Genomic DNA, 15441 nt, shown 5'->3' with positions numbered 1-15441 from the left:
TTGAATGTTAACACCTCTGACATTCCTGATGCTAGAACTCGAGACTTCAAAAAACAACAATAATTTCTTTACTACTGATATCATTTGGTTCGTACTAATTAACCCATCTACAAACTTATAAAAGATAATGAATGATCTATTTGTAAATTTATTAATAAAAAATGATTGATGGTGTAATTTATTCAACAAAAATAATTTGTTTTTTTTCTAATGACACCTTTTATGGTTCGTTTTATATTAATGATATTGTGATCTTTGTAGAACTGAAAATAGGTTTGATTAGTTGTCTATAGATTTAAGTAGTAAGTAATTTAGATATTATTTAAATAAGTATTAAGTTCGAATATTTATATATGTAATTTTAGGAGTAGAGGAAAAAAAGTATCCTTAAAATATTATTAAACAAAAAATATAGATACAACGCCGTCAAATTTTCAAATTCATATAAAAGGAAAACATCAAAGACAATTAAAATAACCATCACATAAAACTTTAAAAAACAATTCCTGTAGATAAACTTATACTATATTTCAAGTTACATTTTTATTCATTTTTGTCTGACTTGGGTATTTGATTATTGGGTTTGAGAATTAATTGGGTCTTTGATTTTTAATAGAATGAAAACTTATAGATTTGTGCTTAAAATCTACATTTAATATTTATTAATTTGGTTAATTAATTAGTTTTAAACTGAATTAAATAATAATAAATTTTGTTAAAACGAAAATACCGGTCGAAATAAAAATGGAATCAAACTAAAAAATAGCTTGAAAATCTGTTAAAGCAATTAAAGTTTATATTTTTAAAAAATCTTTTGACGTTAATGACTACACATTGTTAGCATTACTAGAAAACAAAATCGTTGGCCAACTTTCTCTCATAGAAAATTGTTGTAACTTGAAATTTTAAGTTAGCATTTTCATTCTTTGTATTTTGAAAACATATAAATAAAGAATGAAGGATGAAATGTATAAAACAGGGACAACGTCCATGGCTGAAGCACCATCACCACCACCACAGCCTCTTCCTTTCGAGAATGAAACAGTTAAGGTTTGCACGACTTTTCCGCCAAGGGTAAATTCCGTCGGTATATGGGAAAACCCAACTTCTCCATTGGAAATTTTTAGGTATTCGTTACCGCTTCTGGAGATAGAGATGCTGGTGGTGTTCTTCGTCACACGTCTCATATATTTCATCCTCAAGCCTCTTGGAGTCACCTTGTTTGCCTCACAAATGTTTGTAAGTTGATTGTAAACCTCTTTCCTTGCTCTGTATATATATATATTTGTGGAGTTAACTTGCACTCCAAGTAAGAGAAACCCTAGCTTCGTTTTGTGATTAATTTGTTTTGGTGTGAACTAGGCGGGCATGATGTTGGGACCTGCGGTGCTTGGGAGAGTCCATGACAAAATGTTTACTAAGGAATTAGGTATTGGAATCATGGATACAGCAGCAACGTTTGGTTTCGGCATGTTTTTGTTTGTGATGGGAGTGAAAATGGACTTCAAGATGGCATTTAGGACAACAAGGAGAGCCACAGTGATAGGCATTGTATCCCTTTTATTTCCTTTTGTGGTTGGTTTAATTGTTTACGAGGCCTTCAAAAAACCCGACGAAAGTTTACTGTTAAGAATGTAACGCTTAATGGGAATAACCATTGAATCTGTAACGGCATTCTCGGTGGTAGTGTGCCTTCTGAGCGAGCTCAAGATTGTAAATTCAGAATTGGGACGACTGGCTCTATCATCGGCATCCATAAGTGATTTTAGCAGTTTATTTCTAATTTACATCACATCCTTGGTAAAACTTTGGGTTGAGTCACCGGCATCCATGGTACAACATGTAGTAATAATGCTTCTTTTCATCGTTGTTGTTTTTTGGGGGTTTCGTCAATCGATGTTTTGGATGATTAAAGTGACACCTGAAGGAAGGCCAATCAAGGGAGCACACATTGTAATCATCATGATGTTAGCTTTATGGTGCGGTATATTTACCCATTGGCACAATGAATCTCCTTTACTCGGGATTTTTCTCTTCGGTTGTGCTGTCCCCGACGGACCACCGTTAGGATCTGCCCTGGTAGAAAAGTTTGAATGTTTCGTCAATGGTGCCTTTCTAGCCATCTACGTAACCACAAGAACAATGAGAGTTGATCCAATTGCGACGGTTTCTGATCCCATTGCACGCAAGTTTTCTATCATTTTTCCAATCTTGACATTCCTTGCCAAGTTCATATTCTGTTTTGTCGCTTCATTTTGGAAACTGATGCCATTGAGGGACTCGTTGGCTTTCGCTCTCATTATGTGTAGCAAAGGCGTGGTGGAGCTCGCGTATTTCTCCAGTTTCAGAGACAATCAGGTTAGTCGGTATAGGATTATTTGAATCGACATGTTTTAAATAAAGAACTAATTTTCTTTTCATTTTTCTCCAGATGGTTTCAAATGAGACTTTTAGTGTGTTGGTCCTTTTCATTCTAGTAAAGGCAACTATAATCCCAATTCTGGTGAAGTACCTTTACGACCCTATTTCCAGAAAATATATAGGCTATCAGACAAGAAACTTGATGTACTTAAAACCCAATGCAGAGCTACGAATTCTCGCATGTATCCATAGACCTGAACATGTTCAAGCCTTGATAGATGTGCTGGATATCACATACCCTACAAAAGAGAGTCCTAATTTTGTCTACGCCCTTCACCTCATCCAACTTACAGGTCGTGCTTCTCCCGTCTTTATAGCTCACCATGAAAACCCGACGGTGGATTCCTTTGAAAACATTGTTGCTTTCAATCATTATCAACAAAACAATTGGGGTCTGGTCAAAGTAAATGCATTCACAGCAATTTCTCCACCTAAACTCATGCATGAGGATATCTTCAATATGGTCCTCGAGAACCATATATCCTTCATACTTGTTCCATTCCATAGAAAATGGTGTATTGAAGGATATTTTGAAGCTGAAAACAATGTGATAAGGAACCTGAATCGCAACGTCCTGGATCAAGTCCCTTGCTCTATAGGGATTCTTGTTGACCGCAGGAGAAAACTGTCATCGTCCAGGTTATCCTCCTACTTCGTTGGCATGCTCTTCATAGGCGGCAAAGATGACCGAGAAGCTTTAACACTAGCCAATCGCATGGCCCGTCACCCTAGAGTGAAGCTCACCGTCATCCATCTCTGTTCTGAAAAAGACCATGGCAATGTCAAGGACTGGGACGCAATGCTTGATGCTGAGATTTTGAAAGGTATTAAGCTAATTGAAGTTGGTAACATCAAGTATATGGGACAAGTTTCCAACAACGGAATGCAAACCGCCACGACCATTCGGTCACTTGTGGATGACTTTGACTTGATGATCGTAGGTAGACGTTACGGGGTGGATTCGGTCCAAACAAAGGGTTTAACGGAATGGAGTGAATTCCCAGAACTCGGGGTTATAGGAGACATCCTTTCATCCCCAGATTTAGATACTAGAGCATCTGTACTGGTTGTGCAACAACATGTTGGTAGACATTAATTTTGTACAACGATACAACATAGTTCCAAACAATATCTTTACCAAGCGATTCAACGTTTTAAAATATAAACTCTCAAATATCTCGTTTATATAATATGTTGCCTGAAAAAACAAAAAAAATACTTACTGTATATCTTTTGTTTAAATCAATATTTTATTCATACAAACAATATCTTTACCAACCGATTCAACGTTTTAAATATAAACAAATTCGTTATAAAACTCAGAGAACCACTATCAATTGATTATCATTTATTACTTCTCATTCTCAAAGGAGAGAAGAATAGAAAAAGGTGAGAAAAAGCAAAATGTGGAATATTAGGGCTTGTAGAACGAAATGGCTCGTTTGGCAACAAGGCAAGGCAGCATTGTACATCAAATGTGTGTTCTACTACCAGATTTTCTGGTGACTAAGAAAGGCAACAAATGGAAACCGGAAATCTGATAAACAATGCATAACTAATGCTCTGGATGGAGATTAAGTAAAGTTTAAAAGCTTATTAAAACTAGTCTTGGAATAGTATTATTTAAAATTATTGGAACATTCCCTTTTCATGGCTAAATAGTAAAAACAAAAGGAAGTAATAACACAACGATATATGGTAAGAGCTTAAAATTATGATGATTGTAGGTCACCCATGTCTTTACTTTTCGGTTTGGTGATGAGCCCTCCAACGCTCCAAAGATTTGGGGTGTGCCCTAATTTCCCTCTCTACCATCCCTAATTTAATTTCAGAATTTTAATATCAGCCTTAACTTCCATCTTGAAACAAATGTTACATCTTAACCCTCATGATAAATAAAAGGTTCTTAACAAACTTTCTTCAAGAAAAATTATTTTAATCATTAAATAGGAACATTGTTGATTAACTTTTTTACATCAATTAAAATTATATTTCATTTTTAGAAATACTTAAGTTTTTATTGATTCTTGTAATGTTTTGAGTTTGAGTATAGTAAATAACAGAAAAATAAGATTTATCATAAATGAGATTAAATTAAATCAACTAGTAAGAATTGGAAAATAATAATTGCAGCAGTTAATGTTAGATTTTATGGTTACCAAGAACAAATGGTAAGGAATCAATAGGAGGAAGTGAGTTGTTGAAGTCCAAAATCTGACTCTCTCTCTCTTATCTATTCCCCTGTTTTCCCCCTCGCACTCTCTCCTGCAGTGCCTCACATCACTTGCTTTTGTGAGAGAGCTCAATAGCAGAAACTGCCCATTCACTATTTTTCTCCTCTAATTTCTCAACTGTTCATCTCAATTTATATAGAAAATCCCAGATTTTCCTTCACATTGCTAAACGGAAACAAACCAACCAGTAAGAAAGATTTATTTTTTTTACTCTGTTTATCGAGTAGAAAGCAGAGGATGGCTCAAATTTCAGCCAAGCTGTTATTTCCGGAGTCATTCCAAGTGTTCCGAGACGACATTACCGGCCAAGTGGGTTTGGTATGGGAACTCATGAAAACACCATTGATAGTTCCTCTACTGAAACTCGGGGTCTACCTTTGTCTAGCCATGTCGCTCATGCTCTTCATGGAGCGTGTCTACATGGGTATCGTCATCATCCTCGTCAAGCTCTTCTGGAAGAAACCCCACAAACGTTACAAATACGAACCCATCCTAGACGACGAGGAACTCGGCAGCTCCAATTTCCCCGTCGTCTTGGTCCAAATCCCAATGTTCAATGAGAAAGAGGTCTCTCATATTTCACATTCTTCCTTTTCCATTTCTTGGTTACTTCTGATCAGATGACTTACTTGTTTGAATCGAAACAGGTTTACAAAATCTCAATCTGAGCAGCCTGCGGGCTTTCATGGCCGGCTGACGGTCTTGTCATCCAAGTGCTCGACGATTAGACTTACCCAGCAATCAAGGTACATACATAAACTACTCTTCTTAGACCCCCCCCCCTTTTTCATGAATTAACTAACAGAAGGTGGATTGTGGGGCGCAGTTACTGGTGGAGCAAGAGTGCGAGAGATGGGCGAGCAAGGAGATAAACGTGACGTACCAAATCAGGGAGAACAGGACGGGTTACAAAGCGGGAGCTTTGAAAGAAGGGTTGAAGAGAAGCTATGTGAAACACTGTGAATATGTGGCCATCATCGACGCTGATTTCAGACCCGACCCTGAGTTTCTACGACGGAGCATCCCGTTTTTGGTGCACAACCCCGACATTGCTCTCGTTCAGGCTCGTTGGAGATTCGGTACACTACCCTTAAACCCTCATTCATTCATCTATCCTCATCTTAATCATCATGGTGATTTAATCCCATGAGTGTCGGTGGTCGTAACTCGTAAAAACACTTACTTTTTTTCTCTCTTTTTTTTTATAATTTTTGTCTTAGAATTTTGGGTTTTTGGTTCTGTCGGCTGAGGGAAAAGAACCCCCACCTGTCAGGGCATGGGACCCACTCTACTCTTGCTCAGCCATTCTCGATAGTTGATAGGATATTGGTATCCATTAAACTATGAATTATATTTAGATACTCCTACCAAGAAGTTCTAGTCTTTTTGTTATTAGTCTGTTTTAAAATTTTTAGATATAACAATCATTTATTTAATTATTGAAGTCGTTTGGTTCGTATTTATCTCGGCACCAAATTCATTATCACTCTTAAATATAACTGTATAAGTTTCATTCTTCTACTTAAGAACTAAGAAAGTAGCACCTATACTCTAATTTCAAATTTTAGTTATATATAGTTCAGAAACTTTGAATAATTAATACATTTCACCGTGGTGTTTATTTATCGATATATGAATGGACTTGTCAATTTTCATAAACTATAAAGATCAAATTCTGTCAAATCAGAGGGACTAATTTCTCATTGTTCATAAAATGTAGAGGTAGAATTGGTCATTATACCCCAAAATCCGACTATAAATAGTAGTAGTAAAGAAGCATTGCTAAAAGAAATGATTTTATTAGACATTCCAATTATTGATGAAGCTTTGTTATTAGTGATTTTGCATGTGATTTCCGAATGAAAAAGAAGAAGAAATAATTGGGGATAAAGCTGTTCTGATTAACGAACTTAGATTGAACGGGTCAAGAAAAGAGGAGCAATCTTATTCTTTATAGAGATTAGGTTAAAATAGTTTCCATCCTTGACCTCCGACGTTTGGGTGATGTTTGTTTGTAGTGAACGCGGATGAATGATTGTTAACAAGAATGCAAGAGATGTCATTGGATTACCACTTCACAGTGGAACAAGAAGTTGTATCAGCCACTCATGCTTTCTTCGGATTTAATGGTAAACATGCTGGATTTTACGTATAATATACAGACAAGACAACAATGTCAATCCAACTAAATTATCAATGCAGGAACTGCTGGGATATGGAGAATTGCAGCCATTAACGAGGCAGGTGGATGGAAGGATAGAACCACCGTGGAGGACATGGATCTTGCCGTCCGAGCTAGTCTTCGAGGATGGAAATTCGTTTACCTCGGAGATCTTCAGGTATCACTTCTGTTTCATACGTTCAGGTACGCTAAAACATGTCTAATTTATGTTTTCCCTTTGTATATAGGTAAAAAGTGAACTTCCAAGTACTTTCAAGGCTTCCGTTTCCAGCAACATAGATGGTCTTGTGGTCCTGCAAATCTCTTCAGGAAAATGATGTGGGAGATCATTCAGAACAAGGTTAAATTTTGCTCTAAATTCTTCTCTCTTTTTTCACTTTTACAACATCACTCTGTGTTAAATTCATTCATTTGTATTTGCAGAAAGTGAGATTCTGGAAGAAAGTTTATGTAATTTACAGCTTCTTCTTCGTCCGAAAGATCATTGCCCATATGGTCACCTTTTGCTTCTACTGCGTTGTCCTTCCCCTTACGATTCTGGTTCCCGAAGTTAAAGTACCGATATGGGGTGCCGTTTACATTCCTTCGGTCATCACCATCCTAAACTCTGTAGGAACTCCGAGGTATGGAATTGGCACCTATCTCTACGTTTCTCTGACTCTTCGTTTTTCTTAAAGTATTCGTATCTAACTTAAAATCGAACGTGACCGGACATTCGCAGATCCATCCACCTATTGTTTTACTGGATTCTGTTCGAGAACGTGATGTAGTTGCATCGGACAAAAGCCACATTGATCTGTCTGTTGGAAGCAGGCAGAGCGAATGAGTGGGTCGTCACCGAAAAACTCGGGGATGTAGTCAAGAAAGCTGCAGAAGCCGCTAATAACAAGACAAATGTTAAAGCTCCCAGAAGGTTTAGATTCAAATTCACTGATAGGTAAAGAAATAAGCTCGATACGAATATGCTCATTCGGATTCGATATTCAGATATGTTTTCTTTTGCATGAACAGATTGAACACATTGGAATTGGGATTTGCAGCATTCCTTTTCCTATGCGATGCTATGATTTGGTGCATGGGAAGAACAACTACTTCGTGTACCTGTTCCTCCAAACCATTACCTTTTTCATTACAGGAATGGGGTATGTCGGTACCATCATTTAATGCTCCAAACGTCAGCATTTGTTGTGGCTGCATCGTTACAGCTTTTTACTAGCCTGCCAAACATGCAAAAATGGAGAGAGCCTCTCATTCAGTACAAAGAAGAGCTGTCGTTATCTTTCCAGTTAATGGAGAATTCAACACGGAAAAGAAGATTGATGTTGTTATGGGGAAGAGGTGAAGGACACTGAAAAAAGAATCCAAAAAAGAGCTTTGTAGTAAAAAATAACTGGAGATGATGTTAAATAGTTTGCTTCTAGTGGTGAGATTTGTTGTCTTTTTTTATATATTATTTTGGGTTTTGTGTTGGTAAAAGTATCGCTGCATACTAGCCATCACTATGACTTCTATTGTCAAGTGGCCAATAGTAACTGCTATTGTCAGGGCCTTCATCAACCATTTTTTTCCTCTGACCTTTCAGTTAATAACTCTGACCATCACTACCATTTCTGCATTAGTTCCTCCCAATGTTTTAATATCCGTATTCAAATATAAAATTACATACACATAACGAGTATAGATTATATTGGTCTTTTGAAAAACTTGTGCATTTCTGGGCCATGTACCACATGATGTGGGGCTTTTCCTCCATAATTGGCCTAGTAAGACCGGGGGGGGGGACTATGACCATACACCTCACATCTGCCTGATTCAATTTCTCGGATATTATAATTCCAAGATAAGGACAAAACCGTAAATAAATATTCATCATCTCTTATAAGTGACTGTATGAAACAACATAAACATATACAAATGAAAAATAATACTTTTTAGGACAGAATGGTCAATTCTCTAACATTAACATACGGTATCATGATGTTTTACTAATAACTAATTGATTTAGTGTGATGAGATATTAAACTCTTTAAATAAGATAAAAATCTAGATATTGACATTTACTAGATATTGACATTTACAAATGAAGCTCGAAAGTATCACTCTATAATAGTTTTGTGCAAAATCTAATCCAAATTATCTTAAAAAATATGGTGATATTTTTTCATAATTGGGGTCATTTATTTCTGAAACAAGGCACATGGGGTGGGTCGGTCTTCTTCGGCAGCATCTATTATCTACTATGTCCATTCGATAATAATTCGGTATACAGCCAGGTAGAGAATGGTTTGACTTCTGTCTTCTTTTAAAATTTTGATTTACTGATATTTTAAGTCGTGGTGAGTTAAAATTTAAATTAAATTAATTATTATATTTAAATTTTTTAAAATTAATTATTATATTTAAATTTTTAAAATTAATTATTTAATATATGCGCATTATTTTAATTTTTTAACAATAAAAATTGGATTTCATTAATAAAAGCAAAGAAATGTATCGGAATTAAAATGCACACAGAGGGAAAAACGGAGACAATAATCATCAAACAACTCATATAAAAATAAAAATATCAAATCAAAATATAAGAAGAAAAATAAAGCATTACATTGAGAATAATGATCAACACCAAAAGAACCAATAATCTTTATAAAAGTTCATTGTCTCTGTTAAATGAAACGTTTTACGAAGTTTAAAGGAGTGGTGAGCGAATCAAACTATCTAATAGTCTGCTTCACGACACAATTCTGATTATATCGACAAATGATATTTTACTAAAGAGGAGTTTCGACAACACTTGACCACTGACAAATCAATCGGAAAACAAATATCGTGAGAGTCTTTACTGAACCAAAAAAGAAAGTGAACAAAAAGCATGTAGACAATTTCAAAAACTTATTTGTTTAGTAAGATTAGACATTAAACCATATCAAATATTCAAATTCCGACATTATAAATAAAATAAATTGGGTTGTTCAAGTAAATGAAAATCTACAATATTCAATCAATAAATCAAATATTAATAAGGAAAAAGAGAAAAATTAATCTTTTTAAGATATGGTTTTGGACAATAAGGAGATATTTTCAATGATTCTAGTGATGAATAGACTTGTCTTGATGAGGAATATAATATAACTCTATTTCAATCCAATGGAGGAAGAAGATGGAAAAGAAAAATGATTGTAACAGAGATGAGTGAAGAATTTAAGTGTCATTTTTTAAAGCATGTTGTAGTGGTACATATGTGTACTTTTTAATAAGAATATTAAGAATTGCCATGACTTGAATTGTGATGCCATCAAAGTTACGCAAGGAAATATAAAAGAAAATTGTTCTAAAGGCTGACTGTCAAGTTCTAAATCCGATCAGCAGGTTGTCAGTAAAATATCAATAAATTTCAAAAGCGTTAGTTTGATTTATTGATGATATATTAAATTTATTTAGTTGACAAGTCAAATGTGAGAGGTTTAAGATTCGAATATCTATTGATTTAACGTGGATCCAAATGCAATTTCTGCGCCATAATCTTAGTAAAGAATCAACAATCTTGGTTCATTTTCTGATTCCTTTAATGAATCCTTTTCATTAATATAAACGCACACAAAATCTATGGTAAAGCAAAGCAGAAATGCTTAAGAATTAGAATAGGCTGTCACTTTGGTCGTTTCAGTTTCATATGCAGAAGAATCAATAGATAAATTGGTGAATTTTGTATTAATCAATCTAATATGTTTATTTTCTCAATTTGTTTACATACATCTAATATTTGAAAACACAGTTTTTAAATAAAATATTCATTAAATCATAATAGAAACAGTCATCTTTACCATCCATGGTGTATAAATGGTCATGTTTCGGTTCACACCTGAACACGTGTATTATCTCTTCACTAATTTGAATTGGAATTAAAGAAATTCCACTTGAAATCCCTACTTGTATCAGTTTAATTTGATATATATAAAAGTTTTTTAAATTATAGAAGATAATTATCTTTAATCATATACAAGTTATGTATAATATTATTTTTTGGAATTTTCCAAATTAATTCTATTTTATCTTTTCAAAAATTTCTCTTAATCTGATTATTATTTTTCCAAAAGATTAATCTTAAAAAATTCAATTATATTAAATATTCACTGAAGTTGAGCCTAAACCCATATCGCTCGGCCCAATAATCATATATGCACTGTATATCAGTGCAAACATATTGGTCAAATTACACATTTAGTATTTAAACTATTAATTTTAGTTTTTTTAGTACCTAAACTTTCAATTTTTTAAAATCATGCCTAACATTTAGTTTTTGTTCACTTTAGTATTTTACCATTAAAAATTATCGGCACTGTATTTTTATTGGTAAATTACATCACTCAACTATCTTATCACTCCTAGTATGGTACTAAAGTTTAAAATTTTTAATTTAACTATTCAAGTTTCAAATTGCTCCTATTTTATCACTCTAATTTATTTTATTTATATTTTTGGTGACATGATATTTTTTATTATTTTATTAATATATAATTAAAAATAAAAAATTAGAGTAATTAAATTACGAGTAATTTGATAGGTAAGTAATTAAATTAAAAAAAATAAACGTTAGTCACCATAATAGAATTGAGAAGATAATTGAGTGATGAATGATACAACTTATCTGTAAAAAGGTGCCACTTGCAAATGACCATTTAAATTTTTAACGGCGAGTACTAAAATGAAATAAAAACTAATATTTAGATATTATATTAAAAAGTTTATAAATATAGATACTAAAACGGATAAAATTGATAGTTGAGGCCTAAATACATAGTTTGCCAAAAAATTTAGGAAAATATCTAGCTGGCAGTTTCTACACGTCATTACCTCATGAGCTCTAGAAACAATTGTAACCGTATAAAAAAGAAAAAAGAAAAATACATCTGAAAACCCCTTTTAACGCAACATAAAAGCCAAAATTCTCCAAAAACAAATTGAAAAAATTGAAAAATACATCCAAAATGATATCCCTCGCCGATCACCCTCCAAAACGTCGAACTCCGTTCACCCTCCGATCATCATCGAGTCTCCAAGAGGTCAACAAGTCGCCGCCGTCTTCTTCGCCTCCAACGATGGCGGAAGAGAGGGAGCTGAGATCGGAGCTTCAAGCGTCGGTTCCGTTTCCTCCGATAAAAGAAGCGAAGAGAGTAGTGCTGGTGAGGCACGAGCAGAGCACGTGGAACGAGGAAGGTAGGATCCAAGGGAGCTCTAACTTCTCTGTTTTGACTAAGAAAGGCGAAGCTCAGGCTGAAACTTACCGCCAAATGCCCATCGATGACTCCTTTGATGTTTTCTGCTCCAGGTCTTCTTTAATATATCATTTGAAGTAAAAATATTTATTATATGTAAAATTTGTAAATTTTATTCCTCACTTTAAGCACTTAGTACAGTCTTTAGCTAAACTTTTTTGCTGAAATATTTACATTTTATTTGAAAACTTAATTTGAAAGATAAAAAGTAAGCATACATATTTCCGGATTAGTAGGATCAATAATTTTTTTGAAGAATTAAAACTTTGTTGACATTTAGGATCTATAAGTGACGAAACTTAACTAATTGATAGTTTTTAATTAAATAAATGTATTTGGTTGAGAAAAAAATGGTAATTGGATGTAGAGAGGAGTGAATTTTATACACTTTTAAGGAGAATTGGGATCGACAATTTTTTGAAGATCTAAATTGTGAATATTGAACTGGAAATTTCTATATATGACATGGATATGTTGGAACAAGTGATAAAATTTAGCTATTCGATAGTTTTTTTATGAAGGAAATGTATTTATTTTTATATAAGATTTAATACATTTGCAGTGCAATTCAGAAGATTTATTTACTTTTGAATTCCTAAGGTGGATTACCTTTCATATATTTCAGCCCTCTCATTCGGTCGAAAAGAGCAGCTGAAATGATATGGGGGACTCAAGAAAAATGAGATTTTAACAGACTCTGGTTTGAGAGAAATTGATCTTTATTCATTTCAAGTATGTTTTTTTCTCAAATTCATCAAGTGTTTTGAGTTATTGGATTTGGAACTCATAAAATGCAAGTACATATTTTTGGTTAGGAAGGTTTAATGTCTTATGATGATTTTTATCTCAGTTTATTGGCGGATTTTAGGGCCTCTTATAGCATGAGGGGAAGGCAAAGTTCGGTCCGGCTTATCTACAATGGCAGGTTGATGCTGCAAACTTCAACATTGATGGTCATTATCAGTCAGAGAGTTGTGGGGGCGTGCCCGAACTTGCTGGGATAAAATCCTTGCACATGAAAGCAAGTATGTTCTTGTGGTTGCTCACAATGCTGTTAATCAAGCTCTGCAACAGCAATTGGTAGTTGTCTATTTTAACGTTAAAGTTACTATTTTAGGACACAAATGGTCAATTTAATTTTCTAATATCCTTTTGCCTTTACTGATGATCAGGATTGGGAACAGAATACTTCAGGATTTTACTTCAGAGCAATTGTGGTGTAAGTGTGCTTGATTTCGTCCCGCGCCCAGAGTGATGGTCTCCATATATCTGTCTCAATCGTTTAAACCAGGTACGCTACGAATTTACTGAAATTATCAGATTTTGAAAATGTCGTTTCTTGCTCTTGATTATATCGTCGATCCCACAATAACACTTGGTACCTCAGTCTGGTTCCAATATGTATGTCACAATTAGTTATGGGCTGAAATTCTGAATTTATGGGAAGTATCTTAATTTATACAACTGCAGTTCTGAATTTATGGGAAGTATTTTCAGTTATGCAACTGTAGTTGGTTTCGTTCTATTAGATTTTCCATTTGCTTTGATGAGGATTACTGCTATGCTATCCGTATCATATGATTGGTCATGTTGTCTTTTAAATATTGCGTAGACACCGGGATCTCCTGTTGCTTCTGGGGCCGGACGAAAGACAAGTAAGCGGATCATACTTGTTTGTCAGGGATCCACGCAGGATACAGAGGTATGGAAGCAATGGCTGGGTAGTTTGCTGGCCCCTTGTTTCGTACTGCCACTTTTAACCTTTAATTTACATGAAGTGATGCTCTCATATTTAGACACATTCTCTTGAATACTGAGGCTCCATATCACCTAGCAGGGAATTGTCCCTAGGACTAGCATAACTTAGGCAATACATATATGCCTTTTTGATTTTGTGACAAAAATATTTCCTACTGGAGAAGGAATGAAATACTAAAGATGGATAATTTGTTTTACTCATTTACAATCTGTTGTATTACTCGTATCAATTTCGAGATTATAATCATTACTTATATCATTCCAAAGGCTACTGCTGCCGGCTTAGGTGATCAACTAATGAACATGCTTGGGGATATACAGGTATATGATTAATGTTATCCGTGGATTAAACGTTGAGTCGGATTATCCAACTCTATTCATTGTTCTTAACAGGCCCAGAAAGCTGCAGAGATGCTTCTTGATCTGAAAGTGAGTGCCATAGTTAGCAGCCCAAACAATGCCTGTGCCGAGAAAGCAAATATTATCTCCCAAGTAAGCCCTTCTTCATTGTCTTTCAACCAATGAACAATGCTAGTAAGTTTTTTCAGTTCCATTTTGTCCCTTAACTCCTAAAACTTTCAACATTGCAGGTGCAAGAAGCTGCTGATTGCTTGGGTGCTGATTGTGTTCCTCGGTATGTAGAGATGAAGAAAATACCGGACCTTGATGTTGCCGAAATCTTTCAGCCATCTACAAGTACAAAGGCAGGATATCTGAACAACATATTACAATATGTTTCTATTTCCATTCAATTATTTCATGTCATAGATGATACCGGAACAAAATGTTCTTTTCGCTTAGTTTTTCAATTCATATGTTTGTTTCTGCAGGACACAACTGATTTTTTATCTCTACGCCCTGGTTGGTCAAATGGATTAGACGATGGAGTCACGTCAACACTACAGGAGCAATCCGGGAGAACCTGGCGTTCATTGCTGACCGAACTATCTGATGAATCCAAGGAAGAAAAGGTCATTGTTGCTGTATCTCACCCCATAGCTCATATAGCATTGATAGGACACTGCGTGAATGTGACAAAAGAATGGCTGGGATCATTCCATCTTGATGCAGGGAGATCTACCGGTAGAGGCGTTATCCGGTGTATAAACTACATTGCCCATCTGGGGAGATGGTCTATACCAATTACAAGATCGACAGTGGACGATGATACATTTTGATTGTGAATATGTATAGATCCCACATACATTACAGGTAAAAGATACTTGGGTACTGGTACCGTATATCGCCTGAAATGTCCAGTAAGAAGTGAAGTTTTTTGCTTCCCCTCGTATTTATATATATGATGGAGAGCATTAGACCAGTTAGATCAACGAGTTAAATTCTTCATACAACGTTGGTGAAATTTTTGAATTTTGTTAAGAAAATAATTTTATTAATCTAGAAACATTAAGTACATATTTATAAATTAATTATATGAAGCCTTAAAATATCGATTCGAAAGTCTTTATATCCGTTATCCTGGGTTTTATTTTTCTTCTAATTTATTTTTTTCACCAAATGAATTATACTGAAAATATTTTGGATTAGGTCAAACAAAATCAATCTCTATATA

The 15441-nt window shown here is 34.6% G+C and overlaps 1 protein-coding gene and 2 pseudogenes across 1 annotated transcript; all 3 read left to right on the top strand.

Annotated features, from left to right (window-relative positions):
• Positions 1-990: 990 nt before the first annotated feature.
• Positions 991-3517, top strand: LOC120172588 (cation/H(+) antiporter 3-like). The gene is made up of 4 exons (XM_039180016.1): positions 991-1239; positions 1363-1546; positions 1688-2358; positions 2432-3517. Exons 1-4 carry the CDS (start codon positions 991-993, stop codon positions 3515-3517), a joined length of 2190 nt encoding a protein of 729 aa, XP_039035947.1.
• Positions 3518-4779: 1262 nt separating this feature from the next.
• LOC120172592 lies at positions 4780-8280 on the top strand (annotated as a pseudogene).
• Positions 8281-11807: 3527 nt separating this feature from the next.
• Positions 11808-15147, top strand: LOC120172593 (annotated as a pseudogene).
• The last annotated feature ends 294 nt before the right edge of the window (positions 15148-15441 follow it).

The sequence above is a fragment of the Hibiscus syriacus genome, unplaced genomic scaffold, assembly GCF_006381635.1.
Source record: "Hibiscus syriacus cultivar Baekdansim isolate YM2019G1 unplaced genomic scaffold, ASM638163v2 tig00111855_pilon, whole genome shotgun sequence".
Taxonomy (NCBI): domain Eukaryota; kingdom Viridiplantae; phylum Streptophyta; class Magnoliopsida; order Malvales; family Malvaceae; genus Hibiscus; species Hibiscus syriacus.
This window is presented reverse-complemented; position numbering and strand designations above follow the sequence as displayed.